Genomic DNA, 20,104 nt, shown 5'->3' with positions numbered 1-20,104 from the left:
TGTTATTCTGTGGGAGAGTTTAACATAGTGTCTTAATTTGATTATTGATCTGAAGATTCATCATAGAATTATTGAGATGGGGGATGGATGATGATACGCTCAGATTCAAAATTTATTTTGTGGTATACTATTGATACCTGGGGTGCTTTTTTTGAAAGAATATGTGGCAGTAAAAAGTTGATTGCACTTTCTTCAGTATTTGACATACAGAATAGCTCCATTTGCAATATGTCTTCCTTTATTTTTCTCCATAGACCACATGCAGTCCTGGTAAAGCTTTACTGAACTTTGCTTCTAATAGTGATTTAGTATTTATTTATAAAATTATGGCTGCATTATTTTTCATCCATAGGAGAGTCCTCAGGGAAATTGCAGTTTAAAAGTTAAACAAAAAATAATACAGTAGATTGTATTAGATCGTTGTATTTAAAATTATATATAACCAATGAAGAACTAAAATATTTTTAATGCTTTCCAAAACCTAATAAAAGATTCAGTCTTATTTCTGTAGGAAGAAAATACCTTGGCTATTAGGATAACACCATAGCCATTGAGGAGATCACACAGAAAAGTCTTCAAAGGAAATCTTAAATTAAGGGCAACTTCATAGGGAAGGAGGCAGTCTTTTAGGTATTTCACTTAGGTTTTATTGTCAAGAAGCATCACTCATTATCCAACAAAAAATTAATTGTATAAGCAGTTGTCTCGTTCATCTTCTAAGAAATGCTATCAAATCTGTGTAACAAAATAAGATTGTCAATAAAGTATTCAGAAAGTATTCTAACATGTTGCTAGAATATGCTCATTTTTCCGAGGTCCAAAATGTAGCAGTTCTTCTGTGTTATACAGTTTTGAGATGACAGATTTGGGCTGACAATTTCTATAATCAAAGCATTTTTATAACTACAATATAGTTGTAAAGATGCACACTTAAACCAGAGGTTTAGTCTCATTTAATTCTAGGCACTTTTAACCCATGCTGGTCTTCCGATTTACCTTAACCAATGTGTCTTAATTCCAATGATTCTGGTATTGTTTTCTTATATATTCTTATTCTTGGGGGGGCGGTACAATGGCTCAGCGGCTAAACCTTATTCTATACTCTTACTGTATAATCTACACTATACTCCATAGTTTACTATGGGTTTCCTCTCTTCTAATTTTTTTTTGCTCTTCCTAGCCAATTTCAGATTCTCAGTTACTTGTGTGCCAGGAGAAAGAATGTGCAGTTTGATATCACAAATCTGTCAGCTTGGACATTGGAGATTCTAGCAATTCCCTTCCCCCCCCCCCATCCCCCATTGCTATTTTTATCCTAGCCTTGGTTTTATGTCCTTGATCTTCCTAAAGTTGCCAGCACAATGGATGGTAGTGGCTTGTGCCTTGGACTTCTGATCTGAACGCTAGTGCTCTGGACTGCTTTGTAACCTCTCTGGTGTATTCTGACAATTTACTGTGCTGTTCTGAAAGATAACCTAGGGCAGGGATAGGCGACCTTGGCTCTTTTATGACTCGTGGACTTCAACTCCCAGAATTCCTGAGCCAGCAGCTGGCTCAGGAATTCTGGGAGTTGAAGTCCACGAGTCATAAAAGAGCCAAGGTTGCCTACCCCTGACCTAGGGCTAGGCCATCTCCAACTGCCTGCAATCTGGGCCTCTTGATTGCGAGTACATTGGGCTGCTCTCCTTTGTTAATGTTCTGGATTGTTTGACAGGGGCTTTGCCATTATATTCTGAGGTGGTCCATTACAGTCTACATTTCTTGCCACTAATATCACCTTATTTCAGTTACCAGTGTACAGATGTGGCCTTATCAGCATTTTCACAACCTTTCTTTTTCCTTAAGCTTCCCATCACCATTATGAACTCCTACAGCTAAGTCTTGTTGAAAGGGCCAGCTTGTAATACCTTCAAGGGTGGGGCTTGTAAATATAGAAGATGCAGAATGCATTCAGTTATGCTGTTGTCACATATTAGAGGTAGAACATAGTTTGTAGCTGTATCTCATTTCCACTCCTTCCCCCCCCCCCCGCTATCAGGGAGGAAAAACTCGGGGGTAGAGCCTAAAGAATAGGCTTTTTAGTAGTAGGTTTTGCTCTAAATGAATATGGATAGAACCATTTTCAAAAGTATTTGAAAAGTTATATATCACATTAAAGAACTAATATAATTATTATAAAGAATTGGTATCATTATGAAGAACAAAATGAATTGGAAAAAGAAAATACTTGATTTAACAAGCTCCAATGAAGACCTAAATTGTAGTATTTCTCCTTGGACTATTACTAAGGTAGATTAGTCAATAACTGAAAGATAATGGTTCATTTTCATTTCTTTCTCTTTCAGTAGCAGCAAAATTTTAGACATAAATGGGTTAACTTTGTTTTTAATCTGTATCTGTTTAATTTATTGAAGGTGTGCAGAATTGGTTAGGTCAGAGAGGTTTTATTGATCCAGTAATTATCTCTAACTTGTCTGATTTGTTTTAATTGCCTTCATTAAGATTAATTTAGATGGAACTTGTTCCCTGGGGATCTGTAGTGTCGATTTCAGGTAAAATTAGAATCACAATTTAAGGTTGCAAAAAGGAAGAAGAGACCATAGCCCAACTTGATACTGGTTAATCGGCCGCTAATTAATGAATTGCATGGGGGAGAAATCATGCTTTAATATTAAAGTGCTAATTAGAATTTTTTTCACCAATACATGAGGGCAGTTAAAATAAGTGTTTAATTTCACTACCAATACATTATTCATAGTTAACTACTGTGGTAGCAGATTGGATACGCCAAAATGGAGAACATCAGTATAACATTTGTTCTATCTAGAATATTTCTTTCATATTCAGTCAGGAGGATCATGTGTGCTTTTGGTTAAATGTGAATCAGTTTCTTGTGAAATGTATGTATTGTAAATCTTTATAAACCTCTTGCTTTGATCAACATTGTGTGATTAAATTAAATGTTCTAACTCAATTTCTTCCTTATATTAATGTGGATTCTAGGTTGGATGTAGTCCCTTTCCATATATTTATCTCTAAACTTTTAAAATATTATATCCATTTGATATCCTCGCAATACATCTTGTACATTTAATATATCTATACTTATTCATTAAACTATAAACTAAATTATTCAGCATATCTTACTGAATAATTGTTGTTGTTGTTATTATTTAATTTGAGGAAGCAGGGAATCCCAATAGTTTAAACTAATGGTTCACTTAAAAATATGAAATTGTAATTATGAATGCAAAGCAGTGAATGATAAAGTAACATCCTCTATGGAGACTACTCTATTATCTTGTCAGAAAACCATTATTACACTGTAAAACTCAAATAATTTGTTAATAGATTTGCCAGTGTTAATGATACTATGAGTTAATTATCTAGCTACCATCCCATTTTTCACTTTGTATTTGTATTATATAGTGCTTTGTGTGCTGTTAATCTTAATTGTGATTATTTTACCTTATAAATATCACACACTATTGTTGCATCAACCTGGTTTTTTATTATATGTCTAAATCTCCATGGGAAAATGTATCTCTCTTTGTATGAGTGTATGTATATACACATACAAACTTCTAAAACACATTAGTATCTATTAGCACATACTGTTCTTTCTGAAGCATAAGAAACATTATGTATAAATATGAAAGATAAACTATAATACTCTCTCTAGATATTTTTTAAATCCTTATTGCCCTGGAAAGAACATATTTCAGTTCAAACTATATTGGATCGGACCAATCATATCCACAAAGTTGTATGTTTTTTCTGGAAATGTAGTAGGAAATATAGAGAAACATTGTAGAATCTTTCTTCAAATACAGAAGTGATTCATTTTTATATAGATATTGTAATATAAATGTACATTTTTTTTAGTATTGAGCACTCAGATTAATTAGATCAAGGGTTTCAAAGTTCATCATTTGGTGAATTATTTTCATGTATTTAATACAGAACTGGGGTAATGTGACCCAGAAAATAATTTCATATGCTCTAAGCTTAGATCTTGAATGTGTAAGTTAAGAACAAGAACATTTTTACTGAGGTTACAAGGGATTTGCAAATCTATTATTGAGATAAAATTGAACATTAATCACAATTGATGTTTGGAGGTGTTCATGTCAATGTATTTTTCTCTAAGATAGAACAGCTGGAACTTGGTAGCATTATTTGATTCTATCAGATTCTTTTTTAAAAAAAGGAACTACATTTTGTGATTGTGGTTATAATACAAATTGTATAACACAAATGTAACAATCAAAATATAATATGAAATGGTTAAACTTGAGAGTTAAAACCAACAAAATCTCTCAAAAATAAACTATCATCAAGCAGTATCCTTATAGTAATAAGCAAAATTGATGGTAACTGACTTGAAATTGACAGATAACTTCATTCAGTGGCCTCGTAGATGTTACAGAAAAGGAGCATGAACATCAAGATCGGAAGCAATGCACAGATTAGGAGCTTTGGGCTTCAGTCAATCAACAGGATTGCCCACAGAGAAAAGAGAACCACTGCTGTCAAATCCCTTCACTTCTAGTCCCTATACACTGTGTGCACAATTATTGGGCAAGTGAGCATTTTGAACAAATCATCATTGAACACCTTGTACTTCTGGGCACTCCAGGTAGGTTGCAGTTTTGAAATATGACAGCACTGGATGATAATGAGTTTCTGGTAGCTTCACGTTTGATTCTTCTAAAATCTTTGGCAGTTAATGTGCATCTTTTTTTCTCAACATGTTTCTTATGACCCTGTTGACTATTTGCAACAAAATGTTTGGTGGTTCTGTGATCACGCCCCAATCTTAGCAATTTCAAGACTGCTGCATCCTTCTGAAAGATTTTTTACTATTTTTGACTTTTCAGAGTCAGTTAAATCTCTTTTTTGGTCCATTTTCCCTGAGGAAAAGCTGCCTAATAATTATGCACACCTTGATACAAGGCGTTGATCTCTTTAGACCACACCCTCCCTCATTATACAAATACACATCACCTGATATATGTATATCCACTAAGCATTCAAGTTTATGCAGTTGGAGGTGGAAAATATGTATGAAAATGATAAGGTCAAAATACTCACTTGCCTAATAATTGTGCACACAGTGTAGATAGTCCGTAAGGATACCATGATCTGTTATATTGAAAGCTGCCAATAAATCAGTAAAAATGAGGATGATGGCAACACCCTTTATCCTGGTTCTACCATAGCAAATATATAATTCTGATGAATGCTGTCTCAGTACTATGTCTTGCTCTAAAACTCAACTGAAAAGTGTCCAGACAATCGATTTTTAGGATTGTCCAGGGATTTTTGGAACTGTAGCTCAACCATCTTCTTGTCAACCTTCCCTAGTAAGAAAAAGTTGAAGATTGGACTTCATAGCAATAGCACTTAGACTTATATACTGCACCATAGAGCTTTACTGCACTCTCTGGGAAGTTTACAAACGTAAGCATATTACCCCCAACAATCTAGGTCTTCATTTTACCAACTTTGGAAGGATGGATGGCTGAGAGAACCTTGAGCCTCTTCAGGATCGAACTCCAAGCTGTGGGCAGTTAGCCTGCAATAGTGCATTCTAACTACTGTGCCACCAGAGCTCTTGATGGCAGAATATTCTCCTAGTGGCCATGCAGATGAACCTGTGGCTTGCCCCTCTCACCAGCAAGGAATGAGTCATCTTAAAGAAGGCTGCTGCATAAGTATTTGCAAATTTAAGGTTTAAAGAATTAACTATGTTTGGCCGCTCTTATAACTTCATCTTATCAAAAAGGCTTTAAACTAAAATTGGGGGGGGAAGGGGGCCCAATCTTCACAACCGTGGGAATCTAATTCTAATGATGGAAAGGATGGAAATGCTCTTATAACTGAAATATAATTGCTGGCATGGACTCTTATTCATGCTTGGTCTAGTTTACTTTCTTTTTCCTCCAATGGTTTTATATACTGTATGTCCATTCCACAAGTTCATCTCCTGGAACTCCTTGAAAACCAAGAAGCACCCGAGATTAACAAACAGCAAGAGACTGTATAGAAACAATCTGATCCAAGGCCCTCATCATGTGCCTTTCCCAGGATGTTACTAAAGTCTTGGGCCAACTGCTTACCAGATCCTTGGCATCTGGAGTGGACCAATGTAGCAAGCCCTGTCACTATGCAGGGTGAGATAGCAACAGCCAAACCAAAAACAATGAGAGAATGATCCAACCATAATAAGGTATTGATGTTAATGGCCACTCCCAGATCACAACACAACTGCCTGAGACAAAAAATACATCTGTGAATCCCCATGTGGGTTGACAACTTGAGTCAATATCACGATAAGTCACGAACTCTTGAATTGCCCTAGATTCTATGTCACTCAAAGTGAAGTTCAAGTGCTCGAGATCTAACAATCTAGGAGACACAACAGCTAACCCAATACCATTACTTAGGCAGTGATGATGCTATGCAGTAGGGATAGTAGTACAGATAGCCCTGGACTTACAACAGTTCATTTAGAGACTGTTTGAAGTTACAATGGCATTGAAAAGGACTGTTGCAGCATGATCAAAAATCAGATCTTTGGCAGTTGACTTATATTTATGATAGTTGTAGTGTCCCAGGGTCATGTCATCATCTTTTGCAAGCAAGTCAATGGCAAAGTCAGATTCACTTAGCAACCATGTTATTAACAACTGCAGTGATTCACATTAAACTCTGGCAAGAAACATTGTAAAATGAGGCAAAATTCATTTAACAACTATCTTGCTTACCAACATAAATTTTGGGCTCAATTGTGGTCATAAGTCAAGGACTATCTGTAAAGACCAAGCCAGATGTTCCCCAGATCTTAACTTCAACCAGAAGATCTTACACTGGATTACGTGCAGAGCAGAACATCTGGAAGCCATCAAAGCTTCTCAAATGCTAACTGCCAAAGCTCATGTCAAAGAGTCAGGTGGGCACATCTCCAAGATGGTACATTCTCTCCCCCCCATCCAAGTGTGAGAAGAAACTTTTGTTTTTCAACAAAACAAATGTTGATTCATTGGATTTACCTGAATTAGCTGAGATTCTACTTTAGTGGATTGTTGACTCCCCCACCCACCCAGTTTAAGTATTCTTGAGAGAAGGGGTCTTTCAGTTTTGGATATAAAGGCTTAACATAATTTGCACCACCAGTGTTCAGCAGTGTAATCAGATAGATGTGTGAGCTGGCAACCAGAAAAAGATTTGTGAAAGCACATATATCTGCTCTTTAAAAAAAAAAAAAAGATAAACATTTGATGAGAAATGAAAAATATTAAACAAGACAGTTTAATAAAAAATATCCTATCTTTTTTAGACTTACCTGCATACAGTGGTTGGAAACATCTCACATGCTTACAATGTTGTGTCTTGGTAGAAATATTTTTCATCATTGTTTTGATTTTATGTAATATCTAGAATAAAAATGTATTCTTCCTGATGATAGCTAGAAGGAGAAGCATACAAATGCTAAAGTGTGCTAACATGCTTCAGGAGAAAAATAATTGAATGGGGATGTTGAGATTTATGTATCAAAAGCATGAGCAGTTCTCGGAGAAATGATTTAAAGCTAAATTCAACAGAACTGCATTCACTTCCTGGAACTGTGTTCTCATCCATTCTTAACCACAGAGCCAGTCTCTTTCTCAGTCCAACCTACCTTACAGAGTAGTTGTTATGGAGAGAAAACATTGTGTTTGCCCTCTTAAGCTCATGAATAAAAAACAGAAAATAAATCAGCATGTTGTGGTGAACTTACAGTTTTTATCTTACATAATGTTGCTGAAAATGATGTCTTTCTGTTTTCTCATAGAATATGAGTTAGAACAAGGATGTCCAGTGGATACTCAGATTTCACTTGAAGATATGACCTGGAATCACAGTAAGCTATGTGAAGCCACCTGATATGTGAACTGAAATATTAATGTATAAATGAGCACTGCCAGAATAGCAAACAAGAAGCTGGTCGTAGAGGTAACAGCTGTTTGTTTACACCCCAGAAACTTGTATTCAGAATTTTGTGACCCCCTGAAACTGATTATTCTGTTTAGAAATGAAGTCAATCAGAAGGCGTTAGAAATTACATTCATTGCATTGTCTAACTTTCTATTAAAAGCATCCGTACCAATAATTATTACCTCATCCTGTTGGCGCAAATTCTATCAGTTAAATGTTTGTGTAGTATGAAGTACTTTTAAGTAATTTAGATTTACTGTTTGTAAAAAGAAAGAGTTCTTGATAATTGCGTCACTGCCCTTCATTATTCTTTTCTAGTCATAACAAACTAGTGCATTTTGATTGCTCTTTACTGTCCCAGCTTTGATACGGTTTTGGTATACAGCAAATTGCATTCTGTAATGATTTATTGTGTATATGGTATTTAACTGACTTGATATGTTGATAGAAAATCTTTCAATTACTAGTGCAAAATATTTTTTTAAAATATATGCAAGGGATTGTAAGCATACCTGTGAATTAAGCTACAGGTATTTTACCCTGTTTTTTTCCTCTATACCACACAAGGCATTTTATAAACTTGTCTCTCAACCACAACTGAAGGCTTTGTAGAATAGCAAACAGCTGTACTACACAAGGCATTTACAAACTTCTCTCTCAATCACAACTGAAAATATGTTTTCTCTTGTGGTATTGCCTGATTTCATTCCGTGTGGGAATATAAAATTATACTATAGGTTCCTTTCTTATGCAAATTATTATTCTACTTTAAATATTTAATTCAGGTTCTGTTCAATATAAGCAGGAATCATTGAAGCTGATTTATTTTGTTTCAACAGATGATCGGTGTTATTCTTTCACGTGCCGATGTGGTGGAAAATACACTGTTTCCAAAAATGAAGTTGAAGATGCTTCACTAGTAAATTGTGACACATGTTCATTAGTTATAGAAATTATTTGATGTGCCATCCAGGAAATACATCAATGCGGCTGGTATTGTAAATAGCTGGAATAGTAAAGAATAGCTCAATCTGAAATGGTTTAATTCTTGCATTCCAAATGGTTGGATGTGTCTGAAAATCCTCAGAGAAAAGATATACGATAATTTTTAGGCTGTCTGTTGAATTAAAAATTACAAATAATCCTGAATCATGATACATTATTTATTGAATATAAAAATATAAATCACTTTTGAAAGGTTAAAAAAAAGATGACAACATAAATCAATCTTTACAAATCCTGTGACTGTTGGGACTTGAACGCAGAAACCCAAAATCCGTCAAAGGCCAAAGCTGCGAAATAAAATAAACAACTACTTAACATACTGAGCATCAGTTATCCTTTAGCTTTTCTCTATTTCAACTGAAGTGTTTAATGCAGTAAACTGAACATTTTAAACAGGCTAGTAGCACAGATAAGACTTACATATGCTCTTCAGTTAAACCACACTGTTGGAAAATTTCTGGAATGAAATATGTTTATTTAATAAGTAAAATATTTGGAATTATCTGGAATGAATTATAGTTTGAATCTCTAGTGCTTCTCTGGATACATGTCATGGCAAAAATACATACTCGATGGTGATTGATGAAGATTTCAGATGATATATTAAGATTGTTTAGAAAATTAGAATGTTTATATTGGTTTAATATTCTCGTGTTTTTTCTGTTCAAGCTAAACATTTTAATTGTTAAAGATAATGTGCATATGTATGGCCAATTCTCATTACTTTAAGATGTATATATGACTGTTATGGAGGATTTGTTTTCTTTCTGCATACATCAAAAAATCATTGGTACTCTTTAGGCAGACACTCATCTAAAAGAAATAGGTGAATTGTGAATAAATATTATGAGATATGAGAGTTAACCAGCAAACTACAATTGCATAAGAAACAATACAGATGGAATACACCCAGGCTGAGGCAGGAAGCTGAAATAATTTTTAAAACTATATCTATCATTAAGTCTTCTGTTTATGGGGGAATGGCATAAAACCATTTTTATAAAATGATCAATCACACTAAAAGCATGTTACACACGCTTGATATTGAGGAAGAAAAGGAGGGCTTCTATAAGGAAAAGCCTTATACTACAGCCATTTATGTTATTTGACACTGTGAGCATGTAAATATTGATCTAGAAGATTTTATACTTCGATTTCTGAAAAGCTTTTAGCAAATCCCTCGCTGAGGATTTCTGAATCAACTAAGCAAACAAGGAATTAGAGTTCAGGTCCTCTTAGGAATCAATAACTGGTTAAAAGAAAAGCAATAGCCAGTAGGAATAACTGAAGAGAAGCAAGCAGTGGGGCCGCTGAAGGTGTGGAATGAGTAGTATTTTAGTACCTGTTGTGGAAATGAAAAAGCCCGCCCCCTTGTGCATAAGGCAGGTCACCAATTTTCTACATATCGTATCATATATGCTACCAAGGAAGACATTGTAATATTTGGGAAGCAGGAAGGGAAGCCCCATTGTGTGAATTGTTGGATCCAAACTAGTTTATTTAGTATTGTTATATTTGCTGCAAAATAAAAAAAATGATGGTTCAACATACTGCTGTTTTTATATGTGAAAAAAGGAAATCAAACAAAGGATTGTTGAGAGAAGGAGAGAGATTTTGTGTGTGTGTGTGTGTGTGCGCGCGCGCATATTTTTATATAGGTAGATACTTAACTAATACTTTGTAAAGGCTTAAACACAATCTTGTTTAAGAAGATCATGTTCTTTGTAACATTTTAACACCCTGGTCCCTGTGTTTCACTAGCTAATGAACATGTCTCATTGTCATAGCTTAAGCCCAAAGACTATAACAACTGTTAAATTAACACATTTTAGATTGCAGGAATATACCTTAAAGCAAATTCGTCCTCTTATCAATCCATATGGAACAGGACCATAACACCTGGAATCTGTAGAATTCCTGAGATTATCACCTTCTAACCAAACATGTCCTTTAGGTACCTGAGAAATATTAAAATTAAAGAACAAATATGTAGGTGAAAAGCAGTGCAATTAATACAGCCTAGTTTCATCCTTTATATGATTGCAGTAAATGAATAATTTTACACTTTTAAATTCAGGGGGAGAAAACCTAATAAATACTGTCATAGGCTCCCCAAAACACTGCAACACAGACAAAAATCTTCAAATGGAGATGTTAGGTTGGGCCAGTGTAACATTCATTTATTTAATAGACTTTAAAAGAGTTAATTTAGGATGTTGACTGAAAATCTTGCTCTATGTCACAGTAATAGCACGAGCAGGGCAGCCACACACTCATCAACATCCTGGGGCCAGCACTAAGGCTAGACCAGTTAGTAAGCTTCTGATGAAGTAAATGGTAATTGATTGTGACATCAATTACGAATAATCTCGTCATTTTATCAGAGAAGACTTGTCAAAGTTCTAATTAATATCACAGTTCATTCTATGTGCAGGCAGGATTCACAACACATAATATTGTATTAATGACCATCACAAACCAGCCAATCCCTCCTTATAATTTAAACATTAATAATGGTGACCTTACAATGTGACAGAAGCCTTTTAATATGGACCACATATGAACATGCTAGGAAATCAGCCATAAAGAAATTCCTTTATATCAATCATACTAACACAACAGCAGCTGCGGACTTGTATATACTGTGAAGTTAAACATTTTAGAACCTGGAGATGAATTTCTAAAATAAAAGAATGAAAATAAAAAAATAAAAATGATTCCTCCTTGTCCCAGAGGGCAAGACCAAAATGAAAGGAAGAGGTGAAACATGGAGGGGAAATTTGGGTTGGCAGAATGAGATGAACTGGATTGAACAAGGGGAAAAAATGGAAAATTTGGCGGAGATGGAACAGCTAAGTGGTTTGAAACTGGAGAAAACAGGCACTGGAAGATTTGTTGGTTTGAAGATCGCAAGACAAGGAAGAGTGAGGAGTGGTTGTTGAGTGTGTTAGGCAGAACGAGAAACAAAAAGAGGTGAGAAGACTAGCTCTTCTGAAGTGGAGGTGGAAGACTCAAATCCAAACTCCATTTATCCTCTGAACAGGAATGCATCCGTTAGTGCTTTGAAATGGTGATTCCAGGTATTTTACCATCCCTACACATTTCTCAAAAGCAAAAGGGAAATATGATTAATACCCACTTAAGGGGCAGGCTTAAATGTGCTTCCAGGTTGAGTATACTGTATTTAAGAACTGATTCCCTGCATCCTTCTTGGAGAAAAATAAGTCAGTTTCAAATGCCAACTCCAACTTCATCCACAACTTTCCCAGGGGAAAGAGGCCCTCCCTAATATTCTGCTCTACCATTACCTTAAAAAAAGATGTGTGTCAAACGAAGCAGTTTACACAAGACTAGAAAATAAAGTATCTTCAAACCCTAGCAATCAGCTGGAGGTGTTACTAACACATTCCTAATATCACGAAGAACCTCCTTAAAAAAGCCAGATGATGTCTGTGAGGAGGGGAGGGGCTTATTATTACAAAGGCATTAGGAAATCATAAAGACAAAATACTATTTCCAACATAACCAGAGAGCATTAAACATGTTGGGAAAATGTCAGTATCTGATAACCAGTCCCCAAGGAATTAAATACCTAATGGATAGCATTAGGACAATAATGGATAGGGATAAAGGGTTGGCTCAGTTTTGAAGTTAACAGAACAGTCAGAGTCAAAATAATTTTATTCAAGTTTATAAATCCAAAGATAAAGCACTACTACAAACAGAAAAGTATAAAAAGTAACAAAAAAGATGCAAAGAGATAGAAAAATATATATAAAAGATGGCTCCTTCACCCTCCAGACAAGTATAAACCATTTCAGTAACACCTTCTCTAATATTTCAATTAAAAAACACCTTACTCCCTTGTCAGTAATCAATTTGTAAAAACACATCTTTCAGTACTAATCAACAAAAGTCTACTGAGGGCTACCAGAAATAGTAAGACACAGATTTTAACCTTCAAACAAATCCATTTTATAATCCAATCACTTTAAGAAATAAAATAAATCTCTTCCCACTTATAAACAGATCTTTAAAGCCTTGTCATTTGGTCCTGGCCCAAAAGAAATCTCATTAATAGCTATCAGAAACCACAACATACATATTTTACTCTCTGTCAAATTTCACTTTATAGTCCTGCTTACTTTTAAAAACCTTGCTCTTTAATCCTGTCAAATAAAATCCTATATGTTGATTTCTTATCATTTTCTCTTTGTCTTCTTTTAGGAATGGCTTCAGTAGTTTAACACATCCTTTTTGTAAATCCAAGATTAAAAAAAAATTTTCCAAATCATTCTCCTGATTATTTGTATATCCCATTAATAATTAAAGACATTGTAAATCCATCATGTCATCTCTTCTATGTCACTTTCGTAATATGGCTTTTTTAAAAGTTCAAATCCAGATTCAAATCAGCCTCAGCCTCTTTTTTATTCAATAGAATTTGTCGTTCTTTTATATCCTGTATTATAGTATCAAGCAAGTAGTTTCTGAATACGTTGTTCCTAAATAGCCTTAATTTCTTCTATAGTCAAATAGTATTGCTCCATTACTGGATTACTTCCCCTTTAATTATATTTAATTCTGTCTAGTTCCCTCTAGTCAACTTTCAAAGTCCCTTCTAATCATCTTTTTATTTTCCAATCAGCAAAACTCCCACAGGAGAATTTCTTACATTAATTTCAATTTTAAGTTCTTTATACGTTTATTTATAAAATTTTAAATTCCTCATAGGAAATATCTACCTAGATCCTTAACTTTCCAAAATCCACATTATAGTTCCTCTTTTGCGATTTTCCAAAAATTAAAGCTTTCTAATTTTTAGATTTATATGAAGCTGCTTCTTTCATCTAAGGCAGAATGAGATTCTCCCAGTGTGATAAAATCCTGACTTTGGAAGATTCTTAATTTCTAATAAATCAGTAATAAGCAACTTCTTACGTTAGTTAAGAGAGGAAATGGGCAAACACAGTGACTCTTTGAAGGAGCCAAATCGTAACTTACACAAGCTGTCTCCCCCTTCCCAGAACTCTGAAGATTGTTTTTTTTTTTTTTTTACAATCTCTTTGGAAGAGGATTCAATATGGAGCAAACTTGTGGGTGAGCCTTGACCTCTCCTTGATGGGGAGAGGAGTTCTGAGGAGCCAATCCATTCATTAGTTCCTCTATACCCGGAGGTTTTCAGCTCTATAAAAGTGAAATTGTCTTTTATCTGCCACTGCAACCCCCCAGAAGCTCTGAACTTCACATCACTCACAGCACATGTAAGTAGGAAAAAAATACAGTTCTTATCTGTAATCCTTTCCCAAATCTTCCAAGTGCTGTCTAATTTTTTTTTAAAAATTAGCTTCTACCAATGTAAGAAAATTTGGGTTTCTTCTTTTATAATGTCCTTCCTATTCCTGTTCAATGCTAAATTATTTCTCTTCCCATTCTAAACCACTGACCAATGAAAGCTGTGCTCCAGGTATTGTCCATATAATCATGAATTAGACATAGGAAACGCAAGTCCTTATGATTCCCTTCCCACCTTTAAATAAGAACTGATAATGCCTAGCACAGGGGTAGTCAACCTTGGCTCTTTTACGACTCGTGGACTTCAACTCCCAGAATTCCTGAGCCAGCTATGCTGGCTCAGGAATTCTGGGAGTTGAAGTCCACAAGTCGTAAAAGAGCCAAGGTTGCCTACCCCTGGCCTAGCACAACCTTCTGTAATCTAGATGCCCTTCAGCTCACAGAATTATCAGCAATAATCATGCAGATGGGGAAAGTCCATTCTTCTGATGGGCATCCAGATTGAAGAAACCTGACCTGAAGATTTAACAGATCTTATCACAGAGATTATATTAATTGTGCGTCCCCCACCCCTAGGAAATTAAATAACAGGTTGAGCATACTTGTTTTTAAACAATCCATGTCTTGGTTCAGGGATGGATAGACTCAGACAAGACACAGACCCACTAGGAAAATGTCATTTATTATAATAAATCAATATAAAATAAACTTGACTCTACATTCAATAGTTTGCCTTATTTTTGCTCTCTTATTCTAATATATAGTATCCATCATCTTATATAGCTTTCTTACACTGTTAAACTAGAAGTATTGCTGTTACGACTTGTTTTCTATTTTTCAGTTGTCTTCTTTTGTATTTTTCTTTATCCTATAATTCTGACTTTTGAAATCCTTATTTATTTACTCTCCTCTGCCTATTCGTAACCCCCAATTCATCTGCTCATTGATTCCAGTTGACTGGACAGCTGCCATCTCCTCTGCTAATTTTTTTCCAAGCACCAACTGTGGAAAGATGAACTTTCCCGAAACAAGAAAATGTTACATGCAACTGTCTATGTCAGGTTTTTTTTTCTCTGTGGTGGTCAGGTACACAGCTTGGATATGTTGGCAATTCCACAATAAAGAAAAAAAAAGTTTGAACTCTTACGGTAGAATCACTTGCAAGCTGGCCTGTAGATTTCAAAAGAAAGTAGTATAAAAGAAGCCACAGTAGGTAGACAGAAGGGGGTGGAGGGGTCTTCTTTGTGTGGTGGGAGATGCTATTGGAGTGAGAGGCGATCGGACATGGAACAGAAGAGGTGACAGCCGAGAGAATAAGGATTAGATGATCCACAGCCAGGAAGAACTAGGAAGGAGCTTGGAGTAGCTAAAGCCTAAGAATGAATCTACAAAAAGAGCCAGGGAGAATCCAGACTGTGGTTAGACTCCATGAGGTTCAAGTCCTAGGTATCTGGCCGTGAATGTGTTAAGGAGACAAATTATTAGAATTTCTAACTCTGTACCAATATAAGCAAAAGTGTAACGAGGAAGAAACTAGCAGCTGAGTATTGGTCTTATAAAGTGAAGGAATAAAATTTAAATACTTTGGTTAATTTTTATTAGTAGACTATATACTTAAGATTTATTATTGTACATATTCATGCTTAGTCACTATAGATATAGATATACTTATTCACTAAGAGTCTTGAAAATATATTTTGCACTAAGCTTATAAACAGCACTGTATAAACTTGTCTATGTGTCTGATTTCATTCCTATCCATTCATATGCTCTGACACCAATAAGGATCTACTGTTGGTAAGGTGACGTGATCAGCTATAATACTGCTCAGATCTCCTGGTTTCTCTCTGGATTTTTTATTGCCCCTATTGATATGGGGCAATATCTATATTGTTTGGAGCTGATCATTTGGATTATTTGCAATGCTGGGCTCTCCTGGCTTTCATATTTTTGGAGGTCCTCCAGAAGCAATTCTCTGGCCACCAAAATTGCCATTTTTCTGGCTCTCTGAGTCTTTTCCCCCCCTCCACTCAGCTGTTGTCTCATTCAGTTGCCTCTCACTATCAGTACTTAGCTGCCAGTCTTCTTCAGCCAGTCTATGTAACATTTAGGCTGTGCAAGACAGGTAAAATAAGACTCTCCACATTCTCCTCCCAGCCTCATTTTTCATCCTGTCTAAAACTTTCAGATATCACTTGGCTTATTGTGGCTCTGTGGTCCAATCCTGAATCCTGGCATTCTGTGAAAAAATGGTCCTAAGTCACTTTTTTCAGCGCTGTTGTAACTTCAAATGGAAACTAAACGAGTGGTTGTAAGTCAAGGACTACCTGTACAGCTCCTTTTAAAAGAGCCCACTCACTCATTGTTCACAAGGCATAGGTGAGGGGAAGGATGCAGGTGCTTTCCTTTCCCTATACCAATTTGTCATACTCTCTTTTCACTCACACATTGGACTGCCTGAAAGAGAAAGGACATAATATTTTGTTTGCAAATTGAAAGTGCTGTGATTATCATGTGATTCTTCAGATACGAATTTTTTAAATTTTGCTTCAGGTCCACTTTAAATTGGAATATTTTCCAAAATATTGAAATAAAGGTAATGACTTGGCCACATCCTATTAAGTACTGACTATTAAAGGCTAATTAATCTATAGTTATCACAAACTGCTGAGTAAGACCTGTTCTCAAACATAACACTATTTTCAGACTGTTAGCTTTAGATATAGCCACAGGATGATGGCGCACCTCATCTCCAGAATGAATTTAACTTCAGCATAGAGTAAACATTTTTCTCTATCAGCTGTTGCTAGGGCATTAAGAGTGTGCAGTAATTGACCATCAGTGAAATGTTGCTGAGAAATGAAATTGTTTATCAGCTTTTTATCGCTATTTGCATAAAGCAGTTTTGTTAGTATAGGTCTTGCCTGCAGTAAATGACATGTCTTTCTTCTGTTCAAGCAACAACTTTCATTTGTAAATAGCAATGGGAACTGAATAAATATTAATTAAACAAAATACAATGTATATATTATTCAATCGCAAGCATATATAAAAATGTATGTTTTTATTTATACTGTTCTAAATATCATGATTAGTGCACAAGTACTGTAAAACAACAAAAGTATTCCAAAATTTATTTAATGTCTGAACTCTGCTATTCAGAGTATAATATGTAAATATACTATTAGCTATTTAAACTTTTGATGTATGCTTTAACATCTTCTGCTATTAAGTACTTTTCAATCCTACGTCTACAAAAGTTTTTAAAAATTGGTTTAAACATATACATTAAATTATATATTAAAAACCAAACAGTCATATTTAATAGAAAAATTGCATGTAAAAGAACAAGAAGCACCTTAAGGCTTGGGAACTAACTTCATCAGATGTAATGTTAAACAGTTGAAACTGTTAAAATCAAAAAAGACGGGTCCACCATTAGTAAAGAAAAAAATAATAATACCATGATTGGAAGAAAGAGGTTAAAACAAGGTTTAAAAGAACAGATTTGTGTTATATCATACTGCATTATATTTATAGAATGAACAACATGCTGTTGATGTATTCCACATTTTTCCTTCAATATCCTGTCCACTCAAATAATGTATCATACAAGGTTCTATGTATTAAATCCAGCCATCGTCAGCAAAGTGCCAAGTTGTCCACATCACTACCAGGAAACTACATTTGGAAACCCTCCAATAAATGATCTATTAATAACAGCAACCAGCAGATGAATCTTTAATTTTTTGTGTAGTCTCTGGTACACAAAAGAATGACTACAACTAAATCTGTCTAACTACTTGACTGATTTTAGAGGGCTACAATGTTCCCAATTCCCATCCAATGTTTATTTCATGTAAAGAACTACTCCATTTACTTTTCTAAAAAGTTGAAAGCTAATGACTAATTAAATGATCATAAGTGAAAGAGGTGAACATTATACATAACTAAAGAGACTGGGAAATTTAAAAGTTAAATATCTGTCAGGATATACAAGATTGAACTCTTAATATACTAAGATGTTTCACGTTGTCATTAAGATTGTAACTAGTGCAAAACAGTGCCGATGCAGGATTGTTTCTGTTCATGTTTTTTTTCCCCGCTACAGTCTCTGTATTGTATTTCAGTTCTTTTCTGAGGGGTTCAAAAGAAACTTTGCAAAAGGCTGACTAGAGGGAGAAAAATGCAGGAAATTCGTTTATGGTATGTGAAATTTAATTAAAGGCATGAAAACAAAAATGCCACTACAAGACAGGAAAGATTTGAAAGCAAAATTAATACTTACATAACTGTGGGTCTTTATAAAATCTGCGGGATTGCTTGTACAGACTTTTTCTCCTTCCAGGCCCATTACTCTTTTACAAATATTTGTTTTGGGGTCAGCTGGGTTTTTTGCAATGACAATATCACCTCTACGGAAAGGCCATAAGGAAAAGTCAGCATCTAGCAATTTGTTAGTGAAAAACACAATTTAACATTCACCCCAAATCAGGTATGTGGTAGAAAGTTATTTTAATGTAGCCTACATCCTCCAGGTACTTCAGATTATTTTGCTTTTAGTTTACTGAGCAAGAGAATTCCAGTGCTGCAGTATTAGAGGACAGATGGGAAGGTAGTTCTTTTTACCTGCCAACCAAAAGACTAGATTAGTGGTCCCTAACCTTTGCGGCTTGGCAGTCTGGCGGGGGGGAGGGGAGAGAGGAACTGGATGTGAGTAGTGGCCAGCATACGCACCCATGCAGCTCAACTTGATCAACTAGCAGTTCCAGCCAGCCAATCACATGGCCCAATTCTGAATAGGCCACAACCCGGTAGTGGGTTGCGGCCTGGGGGTTGGGGTCCCTGTACTAGATAAAGTATCCTATTTTGATAGGCAGTAATAATTCCATGAACATATGGAAACTTTGGCAAGAAGTAACTTTTATTTAAAATTCAAACAAAGCTAAGGTGACTTCTAGGACATAAGCTTATACTTGGAAACACAACTATTTCATTTTCATAGTTACTTTAAAGTCTTGTGGTTCACCACAAGCTATGTTTGAATTGTTGTCCAAAGCGATACGTATCTGATTGTAAATGCTTGGCTTAATGCATGCAACCCAGACTTTTATCATAGTGTTCAGCATTATGCACACATTCAGTACTCATAAACTACTAAAAAAAATAGTATTATATTTACATTTCTGGAGATAACTGCATCCTGACTTTGCATCCTGACGATAATCTCTAGCTATCCATTACAAAATATGACAAGATAACCTTTAAATTTGCACTATGAAAGTACAGTAAAGCTTCCATCAACCATAAAATGTTACTCTTTTTATTTTTGTAGAATGAAGATCTGAAAGTGTATGAATAATTCTAATATGGAAAATGATAACTAAAGCCACGTTCCTTAGCAAAAAGCATACAAATACTTGTTCAGGTAAACTATAAAGAATTAGAGCAACGTACTTCTGAATACGATACAAGTGGCTGCTAAGATTCTCTGAAAATACAATGTCAGAATTTTGAATTGTAGGCTCCATTGAAGGTCCTGTACACTAAAGAAAGAAAGAAAGTTAAGATTTCCAAATCACTTCAAAGACTCCAAAATATATTTGTTAGTAGCTAAGAGTACATGGAAAAGGGGCGTTGGTCTTACCTGAACGCCATTTCTCAGCATGATGATGGATAATCCACTTGATTGGGTTTCCTGAAGTCCCTTGTACCCAATAAGACTAAGTCTGAGATAGCCACGCCTCCTGCCTGGCCGCACATGCCCAGTTCTGACGGAGGCGAAGCAACAGACAAAGTCAGGCGTGTTGTTCTCCAGACCCCT

At 35.3% G+C, this 20,104-nt stretch overlaps 2 protein-coding genes across 3 annotated transcripts in view; one reads left to right on the top strand and one right to left on the bottom strand.

The window, feature by feature from the left end:
- The window catches only part of DNAJC24 (DnaJ heat shock protein family (Hsp40) member C24), a 40,819-nt gene extending 31,727 nt beyond the window's left edge, over window positions 1–9,092 (top strand). Inside the window, exons 4-5 of the mRNA XM_015822931.1 lie at window positions 7,838–7,906; window positions 8,820–9,092. Coding sequence (XP_015678417.1) covers window positions 7,838–7,906; window positions 8,820–8,941 — 191 coding nt within the window. The 3' untranslated portion in view covers window positions 8,942–9,092. The remainder of the gene's footprint in view (window positions 1–7,837; window positions 7,907–8,819) is intronic.
- A 37-nt stretch (window positions 9,093–9,129) lies between these two features.
- IMMP1L (inner mitochondrial membrane peptidase subunit 1) overlaps window positions 9,130–20,104 on the bottom strand; it is a 37,011-nt gene continuing 26,036 nt past the window's right edge. For both annotated transcript variants that reach the window (XM_015822929.1, XM_015822930.1), the window contains 4 exons: window positions 19,738–19,826; window positions 18,569–18,695; window positions 10,833–10,943; window positions 9,130–9,272 (listed from right to left, as the gene is read on the bottom strand). In XM_015822929.1, the coding sequence (XP_015678415.1) occupies window positions 9,204–9,272; window positions 10,833–10,943; window positions 18,569–18,695; window positions 19,738–19,826 (396 nt within the window). In that variant the 3' untranslated portion in view covers window positions 9,130–9,203. The remainder of the gene's footprint in view (window positions 9,273–10,832; window positions 10,944–18,568; window positions 18,696–19,737; window positions 19,827–20,104) is intronic.

This window comes from Protobothrops mucrosquamatus, unplaced genomic scaffold (assembly GCF_001527695.2).
Source record: "Protobothrops mucrosquamatus isolate PMUCROS unplaced genomic scaffold, P.Mucros_1.0 scaffold1727, whole genome shotgun sequence".
Lineage (NCBI taxonomy): Eukaryota > Metazoa > Chordata > Lepidosauria > Squamata > Viperidae > Protobothrops > Protobothrops mucrosquamatus.
This window is presented reverse-complemented; position numbering and strand designations above follow the sequence as displayed.